This window comes from Hemiscyllium ocellatum, chromosome 25, assembly GCF_020745735.1.
Source record: "Hemiscyllium ocellatum isolate sHemOce1 chromosome 25, sHemOce1.pat.X.cur, whole genome shotgun sequence".
NCBI lineage: Eukaryota > Metazoa > Chordata > Chondrichthyes > Orectolobiformes > Hemiscylliidae > Hemiscyllium > Hemiscyllium ocellatum.
This window is the reverse complement of record NC_083425.1, coordinates 23,806,047-23,830,544: the sequence shown is the minus strand read 5'-3', so window position 1 is coordinate 23,830,544 and position 24,498 is coordinate 23,806,047. Positions and strand designations below refer to the sequence as shown.

The window sequence follows — 24,498 nt, the reverse complement described above, 5'->3', positions numbered from 1 at the left end:
CCTAAACTGAAAAATAATCCATGTTAGTGATTATACTTCTGCTATGAACTGTGAAGTTAAGAACAGCATCATTAATCCAGTCCTACTGCAGATTATAGCTGATTAGATTTTAACTGTTTGTAATCACTGATAGATTCTCATCCTGCTTAATGTCCGCTGTCTGTTCCCATCTTAAAACAGTGTTTTGCTATTTCTCACTCCAAAGTCAAAGTCATATATAGTATTGGTTAGCAGAATTTTAAATACTTCAAATTCCAAGGCCATAGTTCCAGCAGCAATGTGATGGCATTGTCAAAAAGCTGATTTGTTTGGTGGCTGATAACAAAAGGTGAACAACAAAGCATCACTGCTATTGCATAGATCCAGTAGCAAAAGCCCCTGTATCATAGTGTCTGGTCCAGAAGTGATTGTAAAAAACAAGAAAACATATTTCTAAAAGCAAATAAATTTACTATTTGTAAGTTATGTACAATTAATACAGACAAGCTCCTCATACAAATTTGAAGAAAGCACAAGATTATCGTGATTAGTGTCTTTCAAAACGTAAACATTTATTGCTTGTTTGAGCAAATGCTTTAAGATAGAAGAAAATCTGCAATCTCAAGTGATAAATGATATTGCCTACGCAATGCTGATTTTTTTTAGGCAAAAAAAAAATCTGGAATAAGATTTTGATGGTTGAATACCAAAAACCTTAGAAACAAGACTATTTTGCTTATTGCCATTTATTTAACTACTTACAAGTCAGTTTTTCAAAATACTTTCTTGGAAATTCCATTTATTTTAAGTTCTGTTTCTATCTGCAGTAGTTAGGAAAGTGCACTTTCAAATCACTTTACATAAACAATGACAAAACAAGTGACAAATGACAATCTTACAAATAATATTTTTATTTACAGCTTGTAAAATCTTAAAATATCAGAGTAAAGCAACTCAGGTATATTTTATCTTATTCATGCTCTCTCCTACACATGCTAGTCAGAGTAACTAAAAGACAATTAAAATCCAATGTAAAATTTTTAATCTTTTTTCTTCACATAATGTCTTCAACTTTTTCATGCTGGAATGGAATGAATCAGAAAAACATCGTCGCTCAAAATTCTCAATGGTATTTTCTTCTGTAATCATGTTCTAAAACAAAGGTTTCAACAGCTGTTAAAGCATTAATGGATTTTAGCACCAACTTCCCTTACTAACAGGCTGAACAGGAGTGGCTACTTGGTCTTTTCTTTAAAACAAAGGGGTGGGGATGCGATGACATGAAAAACAGATGTTAGTTTGTGGTCATTTGGACACTAATGAGATCAATAGAAACATAATGTTAACACCATAATGGAATATAATTAACAGTATTTCTCTCCGATATCCCAACATCTGTCAAAAGACACCGATGTACTCACTGATCAAATCATAATTCCAAATGTAGCTGAAGAGCGCACATCCCAAAACTAAAGCGATCACACCTCCAGCTCCTCTTCTCCTTGGGTTCATATATTTATTGCAATACTTATTATAACCTGCAGGAAGTAAGTTTAAAAAATATTACTTCTGTTTTACGGACAACTTCATTTCTTCTCTAATGTTCTCCTATTTTTAACCATTTCCCTGAAGAAACTTGCCGCCTATGAAGCAGGCTGTTACTCGTTATGTAATGCCAATCAGCAATCGATTGCCAGCTTTTGATCAGAACTACTTTTGTAATTCTCCCCTTTCAGGCAGAAAATTGCAAGTTCAAATTCCAACCCACAGACTGAGGGAATGTTGTACTGTTGCAGGTCCTAGTCAATCTTAGCACCAGAAGACCTGTGCCATTAAACCACGGCCTTTCAAATCAATGCAAAAAACCCCATTGCACTATTTTAAAGGTGGGGGAATTCTCCCCAGTGAGGTCCTGCTCAACATTTATCCTGTGTGACATTATTAAAGAGAGGTTAATCTAGCAGGAGCGTTTCAAACACAAATATGCTTCTGTATTTCCTACATTAGTTGCCTGCAAAACATTTGGGATCATCATGAGGTCAAAAAAAAATTAAAATTTAGATTATTAATTCATTGGAATTTTGTAACAGGATTACATAATCTGTTTTCATAGGGCTGAGTGCACCTGAAGGATCGTCTGTCATTAGTGCTAATAAATATGAAAGCTGAGATCTTGTGTTCTGTTTAGTCTACGGACATGTAGTTTACTGTATCCAATTCCTCCCACTTTATACCACCACCTATGTACACAGTGAGATTATTTCAACAAGAGACCAATGGCTTTATTTGAACAACAAAACAAAGGGGCAGGTAATGAACTAGTGGTATTATCATTATACTATTAATCCAGAGATCCAGGTAATGTTGAGAGGGCATGGGTTCAAATCCTGCCATGGCAGATGTTGGAGTTTGAATTCAATAATAATAATCTGGAAATAACAGTTTAATGAAAAGCTCATCTGGTTCACTAATGTCCTTTCAGAAAGGAAATCTGCCATCCTTACCTGGGGTCTGGCCTACATGTGATACCAGACCCACAGCATCTGGTCCAGCCTGTGATACCCAACATCCCATGACTGATTAAACAAAACAAAACAAAACCACTGACACCCACACTACATCCTACTTCTGTTCCAGTCACAATGCAAGCAAATTACACAGAACATATTTGGATAATGACTCCCCTTTGAAACAGTGTCTACATACAAAAACTTAGCAACTCACTGCATAAACATAACTTGCAAAATGGATGCAATTTTGCTTTCACTTTACCAATAGAATAGTTTATCCAAGGCACATCATCAAAATGACTTCAAAAGAAAAAGCAAAGAATTTTGGATATCATTGGGAGTCGGTAAAGTAAATTGTACATTTGAGAGGAATCTAGACAAGCAGATGAGAAGGAAATAGAGGATTATGCTGGGAGATTTAATTAAGGAAAATTGAGAGCAGGCTGAAATGGATCAATAACAGCAACATGAACTGATCACAAAAGACACATGACACAAATAGGTCAACATAGATATACTTCAAGCCAAAAGACACTTATAGCAGTATTAGCAAAGGGAATACTGCACCAAATTTCAAAATTAAATTGGGTGGGTTGCGCTTCGGCGAGTCGGTGTGGACTTGTTGGGCTGAAGGGCCTGTTTCCACACTGTAAGTAATCTATTCTAAATGAAAATGTGATTTACACAACAATAGACGTCGACTTTTGTTGATATAATTTCATTTGTCAGTGTGCAAATATTGCGGATATTACTTCGTTAAAGATTCAAGGCATGCAAGAAAAATATGGCGCAATCTCAAAGAACATTACATGAAATAGTACTTAAGTTCAACATAGTTGCACAAATCAAGAAAGATGTATAAAAGTGACTACCCAATGCAAACAATAACCCAATTCATTTTTGGATTTCCAGGCTACCTGTCTAATCCTGTGAAGTAATTTGGACATTTCACTTCTGCAGATTTGTAGGAAGCAACAGTTTAAATATATCCTTGATGGAAAAGGGAATAGCATGTGCTTGCACCCACTGGACCAAAACAAACCAATTTGGCATGGTACAACAACCTCCATAAATATGCGCTGTGTTTGGCTGAGCCATTGAGAAGTTAGAGAAATGACATCTTTTAATGTAAAATATTTAACTACCTGAACATCCACAATAAGGCAAAGTTGACAACAGTCAGCAAAACAGAGGGTAGAGAAAGAGAAATATGATTATGACAAAATATGAAATTAAATAATTAACTTTATATTTTGAATTATTGAAAATTATTTTCCCCAAAGCAAATATCACAAATGTCCAATTAAGTCATGTCACAGTAGACAAATCAAACATGGCAGAACCAGGATAAAAACATTTTAAACATTCTACTAATTGTACCTTTTATTTTTTCAAGCCAAGTGGCAGACAATCTGATTGGGGTTTCAAACTGTTTAGTTTGTTCAGGAAGCATTCTCAGTCCAATGCTATGGTATCCTGGGTACAGTTCAGGAAACCACTCCATCCCTATTCCAGTTTTTGTGCAAAGACTAGGGTGAAGTTCTTTAATCCTTTTATCCAAACGTACTGTTCTCCTGCAGCTTGTTGATAAGAACATGTCTTCTTTCCAATCATTTTTTCTTTGGGACAAATGCACATATTCAGATTTTATGGCCCCAGTTGTGTTCCAGTCACTTGGTTCTATTCCCTTCACAGCCACAAGATCAATACTTGGATTGCCTTTCTCTTTATTTAAATCCTTCACTTGCTCAGAAGTCATGATTCCACTGTAAATGTGATTATTCGCAGAAGAATTACATTTACTGGTCTCTAAAACATCAGCTCCAAAACTACCTTTTATCTCACTTGCGTTCACTTTCAACATAAATTCCTGTTTTACGCTGGTCCTTGCTTTACACAAATTATTTTCAATGTGATGCCACACACTAGTTTTGATGTTGCTTACTGGAGTTCGTTCAGATACTGATGTATTTGAGCCCATCCGTTCTGTGATTTCATTCTGGCTGGCTTCACATCTTATGCCATCTTGAGAATCTGCATTCTCTTGGCTCGTAAAGTGAAGTGAATTTGACTTGATAGCACGAGATAGCTGAGGTACAATTTCATAGGCTTTCAGATCCAACACAGTTGTCTCCTTTTCAAATTCTGGTCGAGTATAAATTTGTTCTAAATTAAGAACTGATTTCCCTTTTGGGCAAAATATACTTTCTGATACCAAGTCAGTGCATCCTTTTTCATTCAGTGGAATCGTTAAAGAACTATTTTCTTGTTTTTTCTTTAAAGATATATCATTTACAATCTTTTGAGAACTCTTCACTTTTGCTCTAGCAGCACCTTTTAACTGTGCATCTACCTTATCCTCATCCAGTGTTAAAAAATGTTCATTTGACTTTGATTTTAAGACCGTTTCTTTCTTTGCCCATTTAGATTGTCCTTTAGTTGTCTGACTAACAGACTGTTGACTTTTTTTTCTGATTTGCTCTCTCCTGTTCATCAAATCTTCTTGACCTGATTGTGGCTCATTCATATCTTTGTTCCAAACACTTTGTACAGAAGTACACAATTCATTTCCTAAACCTATTGAATGATTGCTCTTTTTTGGTGATGCTGCTTCTTCCTTCTGTGTTAAAGTCTTTGCTGAGTTTGCTTTAACTTTTGTCTTCTTGTTAGATGATGCTGGAGAGCTAACAGATTTGCAACTTAATTTTTGCTGTGGAATTGCAATAGGTTGCTCTGTCTCTTTAGAATTAGATTTACTGTTCACAATTCTGGCCACCTTACAGTGAGGAAGATGTGTTTTCAGTCGCTTAAAAGCTTTACCACAAAATGGACACACTTGCATTCCTGGTGAAATATGTTCCATTTTAGACTGGAGAGAAAGACAGTGTAGTCTTAAACTAAAAGCGCAAAGTGTGTAAACCCGTCATGATTGGTTGAAGCTGTTGGCACGTTTGTAATGTTTAAAAACCAAGTTTCCCAACATCATAAATGTTTCAACATTATTGCTACAACTCCGGATTCTGTCCTTTTCCTTGGAGCTTTCAGTAATGTAATCAAAATTTAACGAATGACTTGTTCATCTACTATTTCTTCATCACAATATGACCATCTTAGAATTAGTTCCTCCCCTGAAGATTAAATGTTTTCCATTAAAACAGAAAAATATATCAATGAATAGGTCATGATAACTGGGTCACAGTTCAAAGCCACGTGTCATACTTTTTCCAGACCGTTTCACTATCATTTTACATACCCGGACTCTTTTACAAACAGGCAATACAAATGCCAAGCATCTTGGTGAGATTTCAAGCAAGAATCACTTTCTTCACAGCTACAATGAAACCCGTTTAACAGTTTATATTTGGGCAGCATGTTCAAGGTTTTAAAAGGCATTTTTAAAATAAAATATGGCACCAAATTACATAAAGGAGAAATTAGAGCACATAGTCAAACACTTGGTCAAGGAGGGTGAACAAAATGCCAGAATTAGATAGACACAAACATTGCAGCAGTGTTGCAGAGTTGAAGAAGATCACAAATAATGAGGAAGAGACAAGCCCACGGTAGGATTTTAAACAAGGATGAGATTTTTAATATTGCAGGTACAAAATCAGCTAATCCAGATCAGGAACTAAAATTTATCAAGAGCCTGGCTTTGTCATTTTGTACAAGACTTTGTACTTTAGGACCGTTTCTCTTCTAATGCAATTCAATTTTAGTTCTCAAATGCCACAAAGGGTGAAGAAATGCTTGACCCAAGACAGGATTAAAACAAAACTGAAAACAATACCTTCATTAATACCAGCCATGGCTCAGGTGGAAGAAATATTCCTTCTAATTTTTCTTGTTGTGTATGGTCTGTTCAACTGAATGTACAGTTCCAAATACAACATTATTGCATGGTTGCACAACTGCAGCATCTCAAAAAGGACAATTTGTGAACAGCCAGCGTGGAACTTTCAGGTCTTTGACAGCACAGGTAAGTTTGGTTGGCATCTTTATTCTGATTCTGAAAATTGGGGGTTCAAATATTCACACAAAGTCTAAGCTGACACTCCAGCGCTGTGCTGTAGGTGCTGCACTGTCAAAGATGCTGCCTGCCAAATGACACAATAAACTGAGACCTAGTCTGTCTTCAGCAGGATGCAACAGATTCCCCATGCTATTTCAAATAAGTTTACAGGAGTTATCCCAAATCCCAACCAATATTTATTTCTCAATTGACATCAAAAAAGTGGTTATCAAGTCATTATGAACATTGCTATTTGAAAGATAATTTGAATACTGCAATTCCAACACTACAACAGGGACAATATTTCAGTAAGATTTAATTTCCTGTTAAGTGCTTTGGGATAGTGAGTGTATTCATATAGGTTCTATATAAATGCAAGATTTTCTTTTTCTTCATGCCTACTGAAACAGGAAACAAACAATAAAAAAAAACTAACAGCATAGAATTTGTATCTTTTTTGCAGGCACCAGTTAAATGCAGATTATTGGCGAATCATGGAACTGGAATACACTTGGGCATGATTTAGAGAAAAATAAACAACTCAAACTCTCAGCAGTAGATGGGGAAGGAGAACACAAAAAATTAGTAAGTCAAGAAAGGAAATTGGACAATTTTATTTACACAAAGGTTAGTAGATTTCTGAAGTGTATGCAAGATATTGAAGCAGGCAACTTACATGATTCTTACCAAAATGGAAAGATATTGTGTGGTTCTGTTCTTAAGATCCTGGATGAAAGTTGTAGCAACCTAGCAGGTGGAGATTTTATAATCAGCTAGTTCTTTTCTCTAAACTAATTTTATCTTTCTCAAATGATTTAAGATTGCTTCTCTATCTTGAGCAGTAGTAAGCTCAAATCCTAACTAATGACTGCAACACCCACGATGGGAGAATTTGGAAAATCGTCCACTGGCAAGAAATAGGAAGTTTTAGAATCAAGGCCTGGGTGATTGAGGAACAATCTATAGCTCAGAGGCTCTTGTGGCACAATGGTAGAGCCCGACCTCTGGACCAGAAGCCTAGGTTCAAGTCTAACTTGCTTGTGAGATATATAATTCATCTCTAAGCAAAATAAAAATAAAAAAAAACTGTGGATGCTGTAAATCAGAAACAAAATAGAGACTGCTAGAAAAACTCAGCAGATCTGGCAGCATCTGTGGAGAAATCAGAATTAACTGATGGGGTCAGGTTCTGAGGAAGGGTGACTCAACTCGAAACATTAACTCATTTTTCTCCACAGATGCTGCCAGACCTGTTCAGCTTTTCCAGCATATCTCTGAGCAGGTTGATTAAAAAATATGTACAGTCCATAGCTCAGCCAAGTACCTTAGCTTGTTGGAAGGAGCACTTTTGGCTAGGCTTTTCTTATCTCTTACCTTTCTATCCTCAACCCTACTTCCACTAAACTGCTACCACCAAGTTCCACACTTTGTCCCCAGGTGCTGATAGTGTTCTTAGCTCTGACTCGTGGCATATGAGCCCTTTCGCTTTTTATCATCCTCATCAATTCACTCCTCAAACCAAAAAAGTCCTTTTCCCACTGTCCTTAAACTGCTGCCCATTCCCTGTCTCACTTTTCAAAGTCCTTAAACATGTTCTGCCTCCCTAAACCATGTCCAGCTTTCATAGAATTTCATGTTGGAAATTCTCCAATCATTGCTGCCATAGTGTCAAAGGTTACAACTGACATCTAATGCAACTGGGTAAGGGAAAACTATCCGTCCTCGTTTCTACTCAACTGGTCTGCAATATTTGACACACAAACCCCCTCCAATATATCTCTCTGTCATCTAGCTGTGCGAGACTGCTTTACCTCAGTTCCATTCTATATCTATTTAATCATAGCCAAAGTATCGCTGGTATTGGCGTATTTTCCTTCTCCCACACCATTACCTTTGGTGACCCCTCAAGGATCTAACCTATTTCCAATTGATATATTGTCCTTCAATTACATCATCCAAAAGAGCATTAGTTTTCACATGTAAACGCATGAGATACACACAGATCTACGTGGTGAATTTGTATTTGCAGATACATTCTATTGTGTTCAAAAACCACACACAATCTGTAGGCAGCTCTTATAAATTCCTACTTTGGAAGCAGATCCAGTCTGATTCAATGTTGGAATACAAACAGACTCTAACCTCACATCTTCATTGATTTGTCTGAGCTGAGATGTTGCCTTTCTTGTCACTGGACTACAACTTGAAAGAAGTTCTGGGATTTACATATTAATCAATCGAAATGTGCATCTCCATTCCATTCCAAATTTAAGTGATTAAATACTTAACAGCAATTTAGGTTTGGTCAATATAATGCATCAGCTGTATGACACTTTGATCTTTTACTACAAATTGTGTCCTATGATCTTGCCCCACTAGTTGCCTGACAAAACAGCAGTGCTCCAAAACTTGTACTTTCAAATAAACTTGTTGGACTATAACCTGGTATTGAGAGAGTTGTAACTTTGTCTACCCTAGTCCAACACGGGCACCTCCACATTATGGACACCATTCACAACTTCTCTATTGTTGCTACATAATCAAACTTTATATATGACAGCCAAAACTGAATAAGCAGAAAGTTCCTTCAGTTAAATATTGGAAAGACTGAAGTCTTGCTTTTTGTCCCTGTTTCAAACTCCATTCCTGAACTACCAATGCCATTCCTCTCCCCTGGCAACAGTTGGAGACTAATCCTACCATAGTTCACCCAAGAGAGGCATCCAACCACATATTTGTGCCATTACTAAAACCCCCTAGTCCACCTCTGTAATGTCACTTGACTTTACCTTTTTACAGTACATCTGCTGATGATTTTCTCACTCATTCCACTGTAATGTCTGTACTCAACTATTCCTTTACATTCCTCGCTTCTCTCAATTAGTCCACACGCTGTAAACTTGAGGTAATCTAAAATCTACTGTCTTGGCTTGCGACAAACCCGTTCATCTATCCACGTATTTTCAAACCTGCATTGTTTGAATGAGTGCCAAGTCTTATTTTCAAATTCTCACAATAATTTTCGAAGTTCTTAACATATCACCACCATAACTTTATGAAAATATATTTTACTCCAACTTTGGTCACTTACACATCCCACATTTTAAATTATCCTGCTACCCTCAGAGCTTTAGCTGCTCAGCTCTAAATTGTTATACCCCATGGTATAACCTTAGGATGTTTTACTACATTAAAGAGGTGAGATTTATGTAGCTATAGTCAAAAATGGGGATCTCACATTTCCCAATGCTTCAATGCAGGTACTTCATTTGGTCAATTATCTTACACATGCCCCAAAAAGGATACATGACTGTAAATATGAGCAATGATTAAAGGCAAACTGAAATACTCAGGATAGTATAATTAGGCTACTGGAGGAATCTGGGGAATTATACAAATGCAAAGACATCATTCTTAGAATGATAGAATTGTTACAGCACAAAAGGAGACCTTTCAGCCAGTCAAATCTGTGCAAGATCTCTCGAAGAGCAACTTAATCAGACTCCTCTACTATCTCTTTCTGTAGTTTTGCAAATATTTTCAATTTTTTTTTGGTATAGTGGCTCAGTGGTTAGCACTGTTGCCTCATAGCACCAGGGACTTGCGTGTGATTCCACCTTCAGGCGACTCCATATGGAGTTTGCACATTCTCCGTGTCTGCGTGGGTTTCCTCTGGATGCTCCTGTTTCCTTCCACAGTTTTAAAATGTGTTTAGGTGGCTTGACCATGAAAAATGTCAGGTTACAGGGATAGGATAGTGGGGTGAGTCTGGGTGGGATGCTCTTCCGAGTGTCGGTGCAGACTCGATGGGCCAAATGGCCTGTTTCCACACTGTAGGGATTCTATAATTCACAATTATCCATTACCTATTGAAAGCCATAATTAAATCTATCTTCACTCAAGCAATGCGTTCCAAATCCAAGCCACTAATCCTGTTAAAAACATTTTCTTCCCTTGCTTTTGTTCTATAATTCGCCCAAACCTTCTGCCAAAAGGAGTTTCTATTTATTTGTGTGTCCAGATCCACGAGTTTGAACACCGAAAGTCTCTTCTCGACTTTTTCTTCCAGAAAAGTTGAGGGATTTTCCCCAATCCACTCACAAATCCCAAGCCCTGCCACCGACCACATCTTTCCTGCATCCAACATCACCACATTGATGGTTCTACTTAAAGATACTTACAGTGCTTCTTTTATTGTATCTCCAGCCTGACTCCCAACCTCACGTGTTAAAGTCAAAATTATTAACATTGTTACATCATGGCAATAAATATTTCAAAAATTTGACTCTTGCATTTTCTTAAAACTCTATGCAACCGCCTGCTTAGGGCCTGAATACCATATTCATCATTCCTTCCTCTCGTTTTAAAACTCACGGAAAGTAACTGCACCTCTGTTTTGTTCATCTGCACAATGTTTCTCAGACACAGCGGACTCAATCCAGTGGGACACCTTCCGGTACGGGGAGCGAACATCCGGTCCGTCTGCTTTAAGGTCCCGGCTGAGGAGGAACGGGGCATCTGCGCGAAGAGGTTGAACAGTGTCCGGAAGGAGAAAGTGACAGAGTGCGTTTGTGAGAGGGAGAGAGATGTTGGGGAGGAACAAGCAGCCACACTACAGGCTTTTAGTAAATAAAACAAAAACGGAAATTCAACATCTGTGCAGAGAGAAAAACAATATTAACTTCAGATTCTGTGTTCTGAGAAAGGGTCACAAGACTCAAAACATTAACTCTGTTCCTCTCTCTCTCTCCACAGATGCTGCCTGACCTGCTGAGTTTCTCCAGTATTTTTTTATTTCCAGCAGCATCCCGCAGTTGTTTGGTTTTGGTTTTGTTATGACGGGCTGTTTGGAGCTTGGTTTACATCGGTCACGCCCCAAATCGCTTTGTCCCGCCCCTCCACTGACCACGCCCCGCCCCCTTCCCTGACCATGACCACGCTCCGCCCAAACACCCCCCTTCTGACCTCGCCTCCAAACGCTGGTCACGCCCACATACCATGACGCCAAACTGGGCCAACGCCACGCCCCCTCCACCCACTTTCCCCCCTTAGCCCCGCCCCCTCTGGGCTTGCCGTGTAGTCCCATTGTGCCGGCTCCGCTTTATTATTCCCTGGCCCCGCCTCCATCTGTCATAAGCTCTGCCTTACCCGGTCGGACCGTTTACCCGCAACCCCGCCCATCTGTGGCCATAGCCCCGCCCCTTTCCTGGCACCGATGGCGAGTGTTTGCTGCGCCCGCGCAGTCGGTGGACTACGTGGCGTCACTATTAGCGCGTCATCGTGCATGTCCCGCCCCTTCATCTTGGCCCCGCCCCCCCGGCCCAGGGACTCTCAGACAGCGAGCAGCAGCAGCCGGGGTTAGATGTTATCTGACGGCAGGTGAGCGGTAGCTCGGCTCATTCCATTACCCCCTTGTACCGCGCCTACAACCCGCTCTCCCCTCCCCCCGGGCGCAGAACTCCCCGAGGGGAGACTGAGGGACGGGGCGGGGGGTGGCGGCTGTGAAGCCGGGCAGATGACGTGCAGGCGGCTCACAGCGGGCGGCCTGGAGTGGGTCCGAGGCCCGTTGGCCGCTCAGTGACGCTGGGCATCTCCACAGCTCCGGGGCCGTCTGAGCCCTGCGGTGGGGCACGGGGTGGGCAGGAGCAGCCGCCTTGTCCGATGGAGCTCCGGGCTAAAGGAGGAAAAGAACGGGGCTGTATTAAGGCTGAGGCCCCGATGGCGCAGGCAGGCGGCTGCCTGTAAATCCGGGGTCTGCAGGCCTTGTGACTGAGGGAGGGCCCAGAGTGATCCATCAGCTCGGATCATTCTCCCCTTTTCCTGCCCTTACTGTCACCTCGGGTGGAGGTATTTAAAGGGACGCCCCCCCTTCCCCGGCCGGGGCTGTATTGTCTTTGAGTCTTCACTCCTCCTCCTCCTCCTCCTCCTCTCCAATATGGTGGCAGCTCAGTGAGAGTTTGGGTTTCACTATGGGAGAAAGTGATGCAGTTTTGGCTTTGTACTCGTCGGTGGGTGCAGCTCCGACGTTTTAATACATTGAGAAACTTAAATGTTCAGAATTACCTCGTTGCCAGTAACTTTATAATGTTTTGCAGCACCATTAGTCTCTCCAGTCATGTTCTTGGGATCATTGAGTTGCCGCGTTTATTCAGATTACAGCCAAACAATAAATTCTTTCATACTAAATTATCAATTATGCAAATTGAGTATGACTATGTTACTCAGTTTTCGTTCTCCTCCGCCCCCCCTCAAAAAGATGAAAATGTAGGTACTCTTCTAAATCGTTAAGATTCATGAATTGCTCCAAAAATAAGAAACATTCCAATGATTATGCTGAAATGAAATTTTAGTGCTCCTTTCTAGTTGGCCTGTGGGTTTTCCTTCTGAGACCTGGTGGATATTTTCTTTCACTTGCTGATAAGTATACAAAGGCAAATTCTTGCCAAAGATAACCATTAAGCTCTATACAAGTTCTTCCTCATGGCCATATTTATCACTCCAATAGAAGTTTCATAATCAAATAATTAACAATTTACCAGCCTGTTCATGGCTTCAGGTCCAAAGCAAAATTTTTAATTGAGTGGTAGTTATATAGTGAAATGTACATTGTCTCTGGTGTAGTTATGAGTGTTCTGACGTAAGAGGATGTGTGTCTGGCATCTGATAACTCATTTGATGTGTAAAAACACTTTAAATGTCTTGCCCAATTGAATTTGGAAGATGGAGGAGAAAGTGAGGACTGCAGATGCTGGAGATCAGAGTGGAAAATGTGTCGCTGGAAAAGCGCAGCAGGTCAGGCAGCATCCAAGGAACAGGAGATTGGACGTTTCGGGCATAAGCCCAATTTGGAAGATGTCTTAACTTCAAACCTGGCTATCCAAACTTGGAGTAAGTGGGGACTGCAGGTGCTGGAAAAGCAGAGCAGGTCAGGCAGCATCCGAGGAGCAGGAGAATCGATGTTTTGGGCATGAGCCCTTCAGGAATGAGGCTTGTGGGCCGGGGGAGGCTGAGAGATAAATGAGAGAGTAGCTGAGAATGTGATAGGTGGAAGGAGATGCTAGGTCGGAGAGGAGGGTGGATAGGTCAAGAGGACGGTGCTGAGTTGGAAGCTTGGGACTGGGATAAGGTGGGGGGTGGGGGGGAAATGAGGAAACTGGTGAAACATGCATTGATCCTGTGTGGTTGCAGGGTCCCAAGGCATAAGGTGAGGCGTTCTTCCTCCAGGCGTTGTGTGGTTAGGGTTTGGCGATGGAGGAGGCCCAGGACCTGCGTGTCCTTGATGAAGTGAGAGGGGGAGTTGGTGTTCAGCCACAGGGTGGTGAAGTTAATTGGTGCGGGCATCCCAGAGATGTTCTCTGAAACGATCCGCAAGTTGGCGTCCAGTATCCCTGATGTAGACGAGACCTCATCAGGTGCAATGGATACAGTACATGATATTTGTGGAAGTACAGGTAAATTTGTCAGATGTGGAAGGATCCTTTGGGACCTTGGACAGAGGTGAGGAGGAAGGTGTGGGCACACTGGTTCATCACTGTAGTGTTAAAACAAATTTTATTTTATACTTAAACTGTTCCAGTTTTGCCAATATCAGGCTGAAGTGCAACATAATTGAACACATGGTAAAAGTCTTTGTACATTGTGTCACTAGTTTTAAATTGAGAAAAAACGCTAAATGTGCTATTTTTGACCATATTTTTATACTAAGAAGTGATGCTGTATTCAAAGATGTGCTCCACATATTAAAGTATGATGTTTTACAAAAAGAATTATTCATCAAATGACTAAAATAAAGACTTTTATCCCTAGTAATCTTCCATTAAATCTTTTAGGGTAATGGTGAGAAGAGTTATGCTGAAAATTAAATATTTTTGACTGTATTTTGCCGCATTTATTACTCTATGGAATATTTTTGCCTTTCTTTTTGGGGAAATGCTGAACTCACCTGCTTAAATGGAAGAACCTGAACAAAGTTTTACGTTTGTAAAATGGCTGTTAGATAATCTTAAAACATGAGATTTAAAAAATAGTGCTGCTGCTGTATGTGCACAGACGATCCCTAATATAGATACTTTCTAATCAATCTGAGACTGGAAAGATGTAAATGAATGGTTGAAACTAAACTGAATGTTGTGTAGGCATAATCCAGAGTGAAAACACATGGAGGATCAAACCTGCATAGATTGAAGAAAAACATTTTTAGGAGAATGACCAGAGATGGAATTGTTGGTTTGTGACTGATGCGCAATTCAATTCAGGCAAATTTTTTCTAAAATCATACCAGAAGGAGTGCAACTAAAGGTGTCACTGCTAAATCGCAATACTTGGCTGGAAGGGTCAATTATGCAGGAAATAGTCACAGTGTGACAACTTTATTTTATGAATAATATAGACATTTGAATTCTGAGGTTAAAAACTGTGTCCTAGTTAGGACTGATCTAATGATTATGAAGCATGGATTGTTCCACAATACTTTGCAATGTATTGTTTATTTAATTCTACATTTCCACAAAACATTGCTGAAATGCTTTCACGTCAATGATCTAGACCTTGAATTTATTGTCTAACATATGAATTAGAAGCAGGATTTAATAAGATCATGATTGATCTGTTTTGGTCTCAACTCCATCCTACAACAGGATGAACATGTAGTTTAGTCACTAACAAAAGGGTGCCACAGTCTTTTTTGTATGGTTTTTCAGCAGTGATAGAGCTTGTGTGCCAATTCATCAATTTTATTTAGAAGAACAAACATTCCAATCAGGAGTAGGAATATGTTACTTAACCCCTTAAGTCTGCTCTGCTATTCAGCAAGGTCATCGCTGATCAAATTACTCCACATTACCAACTCCCCCAATACCCCTTTTCCCTTAGTTATCAATAATCTATCTCTGCCTTAAAAATATTCAAAGACTTAAGACATTTCCAAAGATTTGTGACCCTTTGAGGAAAACAAAATCTTACCTCTGTCTTATAGCCAAAAATAGCCTCTAATTTTTAAGTCACCCTGAGTTCAGATTCCTTTTATGTTCACCCTGTCAAGATTCCTCAGGATCTTATGTTTCACTCAAGTCACCTCTTACTGTTCAGAACTCTAGCAGATACAAACCTGACAAACTTTTCTTCATAAATACTTGGAATGGACAGGCTATCTTATTATTAGATTACTTAGTGTGGAAACAGGCCCTTCGGCCCAACAAGTCCACACCGACCCGCCGAAGCGCAACCCACACATACCCCTACATTTACCCCTTACCTAACACTACGGGCAATTTAGCATGGCCAATTCACCTGACCCGCACATCTTTGGACTGTGGGAGGAAACCGGAGCACCCGGAGGAAACCCACGCAGACACGGGGAGAACGTGCAAACTCCACACAGACAGTCGCCTGAGTTGGGAATTGAACACGGGTCTCAGGCGCTGTGAGGCAGCAGTGCTAACCACTGTGCCACCGTGTTATCTAGTAAAGCTTCCCTAAAAGAAAGCCAGTGCTTTTTCCAGAATACTGCCCAACACTAAAGATTACTCTTGGTGACAAGTTCCTACCTAAAGGACTGTTGCAATTTGCAGGGCAAAGACTTTGGAGTGGGAAATGGGAAAAAAATGCAGAAGTACCAAATCAGTGCGATTATACAGTCCTGCATTTTGTTAATGTAGGTGGTTCATTTCCATAATATAAACTAGTCCCACGTAGAACAGATTTTGGCAGCATTATAAGTTTGGCAAATGTCTATAGAGGTTTATGTGGATGTGCAGCAATAAAAATTAATTTATTTTGGAAAGGACATAATTTGGAGTCAGTAATATCGAAAATATACTTGATTCCATTCGAGTTTTAACATCATCTTGAGGAAGAGACAAAGATTAAGTGTTCAGTTATAAAACTTGAATCCAGACTACAATTGGAAAAACAGGAGAAAATGAAATAATTCCAAATGTGTTCGCTAGCCAGGCTCAGTACTTAAACTTGGTACAGTTTGTACTTTACAAGTAAGTGATGCAGAATATTTGTTTATTTTATCTAAGGAAATGCTTCTAAAACCACAAGATCAATCACAGTTGAAGCATGCCACAAACTTCGATATAAAGAAAGAGTTTGCATGTGTCTCGTGCCTTTAATAACCTCTGTCTCAAAATGCTTAATAGACAATAAAATATCTTTTGAAATGTCACTTGTAATGAAGGAAATGTGGCAACCAATTTACACACAAATTCTCAAACAGCAAAATGATCATGATTAGATAATCTCTTTCACGTGTTCGTTGAAGTATGAATATCAGCAGGAACCAGGGGAAAACATTCTTGGTCTTTTTCATATGGTTCTGTGGGATCTTTTATGTCTACCCAAGAGAGCAGAACTCACCTTGTTTATCCAAATGGTGACAGGAAACCTCGAAGTTCAGCACATTGTCAGTAAATATTGATTTGAGTTATCTGCTCAAGCATGACACTATCATAAGTAACATGCAAAAAAAAACTAGAGATTGTGCAAAAGAATCAGCTGTAGCTTTTTAAATCATCAGGTGTGGGTGTTACTGGCAAGGTTAGCATTTGTTCCCTATCCCAAATAGCGCTAAAGATGAAGGCAATGGATTTGCTGTCAGTCCGGCTAAGAAGGAAGCCCCAGGATTTTGATGCTGATAACAGTGAAGGAACAGTGTTGTGGATCCATGTCACAATGATGTTTTATCACCATTCAATGACATTGTCACCAAAATGATCAAGAAAGTAATTGAGGGCTGTGGGATCATTTAGGAAATTGGAAGTGAGGTAGAAAATCGTATTAAATGGCAGAGCAAACTCCTGCTCCCATTCTTATGAAAACAGATTATTGTAATTTTCAACCATTCAGCATCTTCCTTCCTTAGTTATAGCTAACCCTAATCTCAGGAGCTAAGTCTGGTTTACTGATTGAAAGAGGAAGAGAGGGTTCAACTTTAGATTTGGCAGAGTTCCAAATTCCTATCACTTTTGCATAGAATGCAGTTGGAAATTGCAAACTGTACAATGCCAACTGCCCCAGTTTGGTGAGCAAGATGCAGGCAGTCCCTCAAAGCTATGTTAACTGACCTCATAATGATAGCAGGAGTTGAGGGGGCATAACCCAACTATCCTCTGCAGCTAAAACATGCTATACACCATATAGTATTGGGTTGGATATCTCAACACTACTGTTCATGATTATTAATTTTATATGACACCAAGACAGTGGGCACTTCCTTTTTTATTTTACTTAATGTTGAGCTTGGCTAACTTGCTAGTCGAGACCTGCATGATTATTGAATACAGCTTTAAAATTATGTACCATTATTGAAGGCTTTTTTTTTGTGAAAATCAGTAGTTAAGTTGAAGTAATTGTACACTTTAATTGGTGTCTATGGATATTAATTAATGTTTGTTCTCTCACTCTTTCTGTCACCACTGCCAACCCAACCCATTTCAGGAAGCGGCGACGGAACTGTAACAATGAAGAAAACCATTCTGTCCCACCACCGAAACGTCTCAGCAACAGTACATTGTTGCAGGATCTACCAAGAGACAGCTGGGACTGTGAGGTTAGTACAATTTTATAATTTGTTTCTATTGTCACCCAAGGACTGTGACCTTCGATCAAGCTGTCTGAAAGTTAACCGCGTGAATGGGAACTTGGTTGTTGTAATGATTTCTCATGCTCCAGAATAAAAAGCTAGCTAGCAAATACTGTTGATTGTTTCGAGAACGCATTTGGTCACTAAAGTCCTTCAGGGATGGAAATCTACCATCTTTACCTGGTCTGATTTACATGTGACTTTAGTCCCACAGTAGTGTGGTTGACTCTTAACTACCATCTACAGTTAAGGGTGGACAGTACATACTGCTCGAACCAGTGATGTCTATATCTCACGAGCACATTAGAAAACATTTTCCCAGCAGATAAAAGTCATATTTAAACCAATTTCTGATGAATATCAGAACACTACTGCCTTTTGTAACCAAATTAATAAAGTTAGATTTTGTGGTTTTTGAAATATTTCTAATTAACCTCTTCAGAGATGTTGTGACTTCCCTCTGAAGCAGGTGCAAATTGAACTTGGGTCTCCTACCTCAGAGGTAGGGACACTACCATTAGAATACTTTGAGGATTAAAAACAAATCAATTTTATTTAATCTGTTTTTCTAATCAATGTGTTCAGAGATGTTATTATGTACTCCTGGAGCAGGTGGGATCTGAGCTCAGGCTTCCGGATCCATCACAGGCTCTTGATTCCAGATTTTTTAAGTTGACTTTGATTTCCACCATCTGCTAGGATTCGAATCCAGTTCCTTAGAATATCACCTGGATCCCTGGGCTGAGTCCAGCAATAATACCACTAGGCCTTTGCTTACCCTAGGGATACTACCACAAGAGGGTCCTCATTGAGGTTTTTTATTTTAACTTTTAATTTAACCTACGTTTCTAATCAACTTGTTCAGAGCTGTTATTACACCCCTCTGGAGTAGATGGGGCTTGAACCTGGGCTTCCTAGTCCAGGGTAGGGGCACTACCTCTGCATTACAAAAGGATCCCCTTTGAGATTTTTTTTTAAACATTGGCTGATGTATTCTGGTGAAGGCAGTTTCAGAAACATAAAGGCTCTTTAGCCAACAGTGGCTGAGTTAGATACTTTCTGAACTCTGGTTCAGCAGATCTTTAACTAACTTTGGCATTCTGCAGGGAAGGTGTTGCTGTCTGGTGAACTGAAAGGCTATCTAAAATGCTGGCTTTCCCTCCACATTCAGGTATAGCTGGCAATCCGTTGTTGTAAACTTCACATTGATTTTAGTATTAGTAACTCAGCTTGGTCAAATTGAATGATTGAGACAAATTAAGCCTGCAATCTCTGATTAGCTGGCTGTCAAATTCTTGACTGAAGATTTAGAAAATCTTTTTCTCTGAGGAAGAGTCACTGGACCCGAAACGGTAACTCTACTTTCTCTTCACGGATGCTGCCAGACCTGCTGGCTTTTCCAGCAATTTTTGGTTTGGTTCTTTTCGTCCGCTAGTTGGTTTCAACATTTTTGAACTTATCTAATCTGGAGAATTAGAAAATTGTACTCCACTATATGGTTAATTTGAGTTTTAGTATTTCTAACAAGGGAGCAATCTTTTCAATCCTATGTAAGTGGAAACTTCAAAATGAAATAACTAGCATAAGAAACACCAGTGAGGCAGCAAGCAAGAATGGATAGTGGAGCAGGCTAGGCAATTAATCAGACTGACGTTGTCATCTTTCCCAGTACATCCATCTCCCTGGATATGGACTGCAATAAAAAAAAGATTTCCCCCAGCCTGTCAAATTTAGCATATGTCCATTTAGGAACCAGATTCCTGATGACTCTACCACTGCCTGTTTCTCCCCAAGCTGTCTTTACAAACTGCTTGTTCCAATGTAATTTGTATAATTAGGAAACTAGTGAACTTGATATTCTTTATATAAGACGATACTTGTCTGTTGTTTGACTGAAGTTTCTTAGTGTTGAAAGTTGAGCTGCTGTCTCGTTTCAAACTGACATCTTGCATAGTTGAGCTGGTAACCTGTGAAAGAATCCTGCAACCATTGTGTAATTCCACAAAAGAATGCCCGTTTCTTTATTAAAATATATGGGGATGATATTGGTATTCAATGATGGTTAAGGAAGTTTCTGGCTTCACAATGATATGATGTACAAAATGCTAATAAGTGGAAATGTGCTGTAAAGTTTGTTGTATTTGTTAGTAGCATTCTAGAGTTTCTCTCACCAATTAAACACACTCTTCTTTCTGCAGTCCTCAAGCAGTGACAGCAGCAGTATAGTCAGTAGTCCTGACAGACCGAATGGACACTTACCAGCTGAAGCCAATACTAAATCAGGCAACAGCTCGACTACGCTTCCGTTTTCTGATTCGAACGAACAGTCTGCACAAGGCCCGTACTTTCAAATCAATCAGATCCTGAGGGAGGCACACTTCTATAGCTTACATCAGCGTGGACACCAAACGTGACCAGAATGTGGGACTGTGTGCCTTCAATGAAGGACAGGGACTGTAAATGTAATCTTTTGGAGTGGATGTTTGTACTTAGATGATTTAAATTGCACAATCTTTTCCCTTTTTTGCTCCATTTGGTTAAAAGTTTAACATCTCTTCACTTTTTAAATGCCCTTGAACAAATGTAATATCAAAATTGTGCGGGCTATAATGGCACAACTGTAGCCTTGATTGCTTCATTTACCCCATTTGGCACCATTCTAATTTACTAATCTGTTCATTATGGAGTTCATCTGCAAATAAGCAAAGTCCTCCAGTGATGTTGCAACAGACGTTCTTGAAGAAACAAGAAGAAAATGGCTACTTTTCAAACACAGTAAGGTCAACTTGGTCCAAAAACGTTTTTGCATTCCACTGAATTTTAAGTGATGTGTACCTGGATTACGACCAGCTTGTCTTTTAAAATGATCTTAACTGTATTAGGCTTACAACGGTTTCCTTGGTATTTTACAACCTGTTTTTCTTTGAGACTCTAATACTATAAGCTGAAAATTTCCACTTATTGTGAAATTGGATTGCCATTCAGAGACCGAAGCAGATACAGGAGTGGAATTTCTATAATTATTTGAGTAAAAAATGAATGCCTCTGCAGATCTAGGCTCTATATTTGGAGTTTTTTAAAAAATCTGTCTTCATTCCAAAATTCATTTAACTAAAAATATGTCAAAAAGGGTTGTGTCAATCTAGGTTTCCGTACTCTTTTATGTTGTGTTGGGTCTGCATTTGATACAAATCCTAACTTGTACTAACCCTGAACAATATTGCTTAAAGGTTTTCTTTAAATTATGCCTCCAGTTATAAGCAGATTATAGATATTTATGTTTTGCCAGTTTCACATGCAGATGTGATTGGTGTAAGACATTCAGCCATCAAGAGCTTCCTCAGTGACTAGCTAAGCTGCACAGACCATAAAGGTTTCAGTTGTGATCCCTGGTGTACATTGTTAATTTTCTCAGATGGGGCAACCGTATAGAGAATCTATATTGGAAATGTCCATGTGGGGACAGATTCAGGCAAAAACAGCACAAGGTTCAGTCACAGTGATCCTTGTGTTCAAATTAGTTGCTGACAACTAGATGTGTCAGAGGATGCCTTTGGAACTGTATCCTACCTTGGAGTAACACTTCTAGGACAATGTGAGAGTAGTCACAAAAGGAAAGATAAACTTTTCTATTTTTAATTAATTTTTATCCAATCATAACAATATAAACAGGTATGACACAGTCAATGACATTCCTAATTACTCAAACCTCAGGGTGCACATGCCTGACTCTTGATTTGGAATGGGGTTGGGAATTTGTTCTTTGTCAGGGATTTTTTTAAACTTATTCTAGAGTCTGAAATTATATTTTATTTGTAAGCCTAAAGATACCAAGTTTAACCTTCAGAAGTGAGTTTAAAATTATTGTAACTTGCGTTCAGTAAAATCAATGAGATCATTTGAAATGCAATCAAGAATACAGTGTGGAAGCCCATAGTACATGAACAGAATCTTTCATAAAATCTTCAAGGTATGTGCTTTTCTAAGCAACAACTGTTAAATTTTTATATACCACTTGCACTGAAGATCACATTCAGTTTGGAGCACTGACAGGATAAGATTCCTGACAATTTTCTCTTAAGTTGTCCATTTCTGGCTGGTTGTGGAAGCAGCTTGGCTCTGCTTAAATGTGTGTTCCTATGACCAGTGATTTGCTGAGAAATAAATCCCATCAATTTGAACCTTTTTATGGTTTGTGGGTTTTACAGTCCAATTGCACTCAGTTTTATTCTTAATATCACTGATCAATTTCAGTCAACAATTAACTTTACATTTGAGCTGCACTTTATCTCCAAACTAAATTCGTGTTGATGAGTAATTGTGGAATTACTCTTCTGGACTACAGGTAAAGTTCTATTTTGGTACCTGTTGTTTTAATTTATGGAAGTGAAAACTTCTTCTGTTGGTAGATCTGCACTTCACAGTTGTCTTTATGAACATCTAGGATCGGATTGCAACAAACAACTGGGACATCAAAAAATTGCAGCCAATTTATTTTCCAGGAGTATTTTTAGAAATACTGTAATTCATTACATCACACAGTGAGTCCAGTACAATTCTATGCCTGTAGTTCCTTTTAATCATATAACTGAGTAGCTGCGAAATAGAAGCCATGAACATCACAGCAAACTGCTAAAAATAAGAATATTGTTTTCTGTATTTGAAATGTTATAATCTTTTTCAAATTACATTCCATTTTCTTTGCTATGAAGCAGAACAAACAGGAAAATTATACTCTTTCTAACTCACTGAATTTTACATGGGTAGGTCATTGATGCAGCTCAGTAGTATAATATGTGGAGGGTCACAGCTGAAGAAGCAGGCAATACGATGAGTCGTGTGCATTTCAACTTTAAAATGGAATTTACTTGCTGACAACAGTTCCTAGTGGATAGTAAGGCACAGGTTACATTTTAACCTGGTTTGTTTACATCAGCCAAGTTATGATTTTTGAAACCATCAGCTTTGAACCAGAGAGGATAGTTTGGTTTTTTTTTGTTTGCCTTCAACCAACTTACTTATAGTGGAGTTTGCAGTTTAGAGTTCAAATTTAGTGTTCTGAGTTAAAAATGAATTTGCTTGACATTTAAAGTATTTTAAAAATCATGGCTGTTCAAGATCTCAAACATATTGTTATAGCCAAAAATGCATTTGTTTCTTAGAGATTCAGGTCTCTTTTTCAAGAAAATCCATTTCTTGCTTTCAACAATTTTGAAATAAAATTTATTTTACCTAAATTTCTGACTCTGTCTTTAATTTCAGAGTTATTGAAAGCATTGTTAATTTTGTAATGCTGCATATTTTCAACATGCTTTGTTTTGAGTTGCCTTGGTTCACCACACTATGAAAATGTTATTCTTCCCAGTTAGTGATTCTGATACTCTACAATCCTTGAATATAATTTAAACAATTGTTAACCAAATGCTGATGCAAAGAGTATTAACATGCTTCCTTAATATTGAAGTTAGCTCTCTCTAAATACAGATTATGTGACAATGTGTTGTGGAAGAAAGCACCTGAGTTCCTAATGTGGCATAAAAGAGTGATTGAGAAGGGGGTTTGCTTGCAGCAGGAAGGTGAAAGAAAATCATTTATAAATGATAGCAAGGAAGTTATTTATACACTTGAATCACTGGCATAGTGAACAAAAGTTTGTATACAGGAGACCCTTGTACCCATGGGAGACACATTCCTAAATCTACTGTGGAAGCCCAAAACCATGGATAGGAGTGAATCCATGTATTTAAATGGGAAATTTACCTTCCCGGCAGCCCCTGGTTCTGGAACGTTCCCTATATTTGGGCCACAGTAAACAATTCCATGGATTCGGGCATGGAATCACCCTGTATATAGAATCCCTATAGTGAAAAAAAACATTCAGCACAACATGTCTGCACCAAACCTCTGATGAGCATCCCACCCAGGTCCATCCGCCTACCCTATCCCTACAACCCTGCATTTCCCATGGCTGCCACTCATAACCTGCACATCCCTTGACACCACAGCATATCATAGCCAATCCACCTAATCTGCACATCTTTGGACAGCAGAGGAAACCCATGCAGGAATGTGCAAATTTGAATTCCACCCAAGGATAGAACTGAACCTGGATTCCTAGTGCTGTGAGGCAGAAGTGCTGCCTCACATTGTGCACAGAAATGTAGTCTTCACTGACCTTCCAAATAGCATCTCATCCAGGCCCAACCCCTTACCCTATCCGTGAAATCCTGCATTTCCCATGGCTAACAAATATAATATGCTGATGCTTTGTTATTTCTGGATGCAAGTTTCAATATGGTCAAGCTGACGAGTGTTTTCTTTTCAGGGGTAACAAAGCATACAGATGTGATTTATGTGGATGCGGTTTTCATAGTTAACTGGAAAACCAACACCAAGTTGCAAAGAGACAA

At 39.2% G+C, this 24,498-nt stretch overlaps 2 protein-coding genes across 9 annotated transcripts; one reads left to right on the top strand and one right to left on the bottom strand.

Moving 5' to 3' along the window:
• Nucleotides 1–614: 614 nt before the first annotated feature.
• si:dkey-21c1.4 (uncharacterized protein C17orf80 homolog) lies at nucleotides 615–11,364 on the bottom strand. Of its 8 annotated transcripts, none has more exons than XM_060844926.1 (5): nucleotides 10,876–11,364; nucleotides 7,178–7,248; nucleotides 3,870–5,617; nucleotides 1,401–1,517; nucleotides 615–1,131 (listed from the first exon to the last, which is right to left on the bottom strand). In XM_060844926.1, the coding sequence occupies exons 3-5, from the start codon at nucleotides 5,350–5,352 to the stop codon at nucleotides 1,103–1,105; spliced, it is 1,629 nt and encodes a 542-aa protein (XP_060700909.1). In that variant the 5' UTR covers nucleotides 5,353–5,617; nucleotides 7,178–7,248; nucleotides 10,876–11,364; the 3' UTR covers nucleotides 615–1,102. The 8 variants fall into 8 exon arrangements, 5 of the variants coding, with proteins under 5 accessions (XP_060700909.1, XP_060700911.1, XP_060700910.1 ...); XM_060844928.1 differs by having other exon boundaries at nucleotides 7,189–7,248; XM_060844927.1 differs by having other exon boundaries at nucleotides 10,891–11,364.
• A 450-nt stretch (nucleotides 11,365–11,814) lies between these two features.
• Nucleotides 11,815–23,221, top strand: si:dkey-21c1.1 (uncharacterized protein LOC100150256 homolog). The gene is made up of 3 exons (XM_060844931.1): nucleotides 11,815–11,880; nucleotides 17,944–18,055; nucleotides 20,287–23,221. The coding sequence occupies exons 1-3, from the start codon at nucleotides 11,864–11,866 to the stop codon at nucleotides 20,500–20,502; spliced, it is 345 nt and encodes a 114-aa protein (XP_060700914.1). The 5' UTR covers nucleotides 11,815–11,863; the 3' UTR covers nucleotides 20,503–23,221.
• The last annotated feature ends 1,277 nt before the right edge of the window (nucleotides 23,222–24,498 follow it).

Bases quoted from the DNA above. Each gene is read 5' to 3' on its own strand.
- si:dkey-21c1.1 (XM_060844931.1), top strand. The intron at 18,056-20,286 runs GTTAGTACAATT...TTCTTTCTGCAG, and splicing joins GAGACAGCTGGGACTGTGAG to TCCTCAAGCAGTGACAGCAG.
- si:dkey-21c1.4 (XM_060844926.1), bottom strand. From the start codon at position 5,352: ATGGAACATATTTCACCAGGAATGCAAGTGTGTCCATTTTGTGGTAAA. The intron at 1,518-3,869 runs GTACAATTAGTA...TACTTCCTGCAG, and splicing joins TTGGCTTGAAAAAATAAAAG to GTTATAATAAGTATTGCAAT. The intron at 1,132-1,400 runs GTGAGTACATCG...CCTTTGTTTTAG, and splicing joins TTGGAATTATGATTTGATCA to AACATGATTACAGAAGAAAA.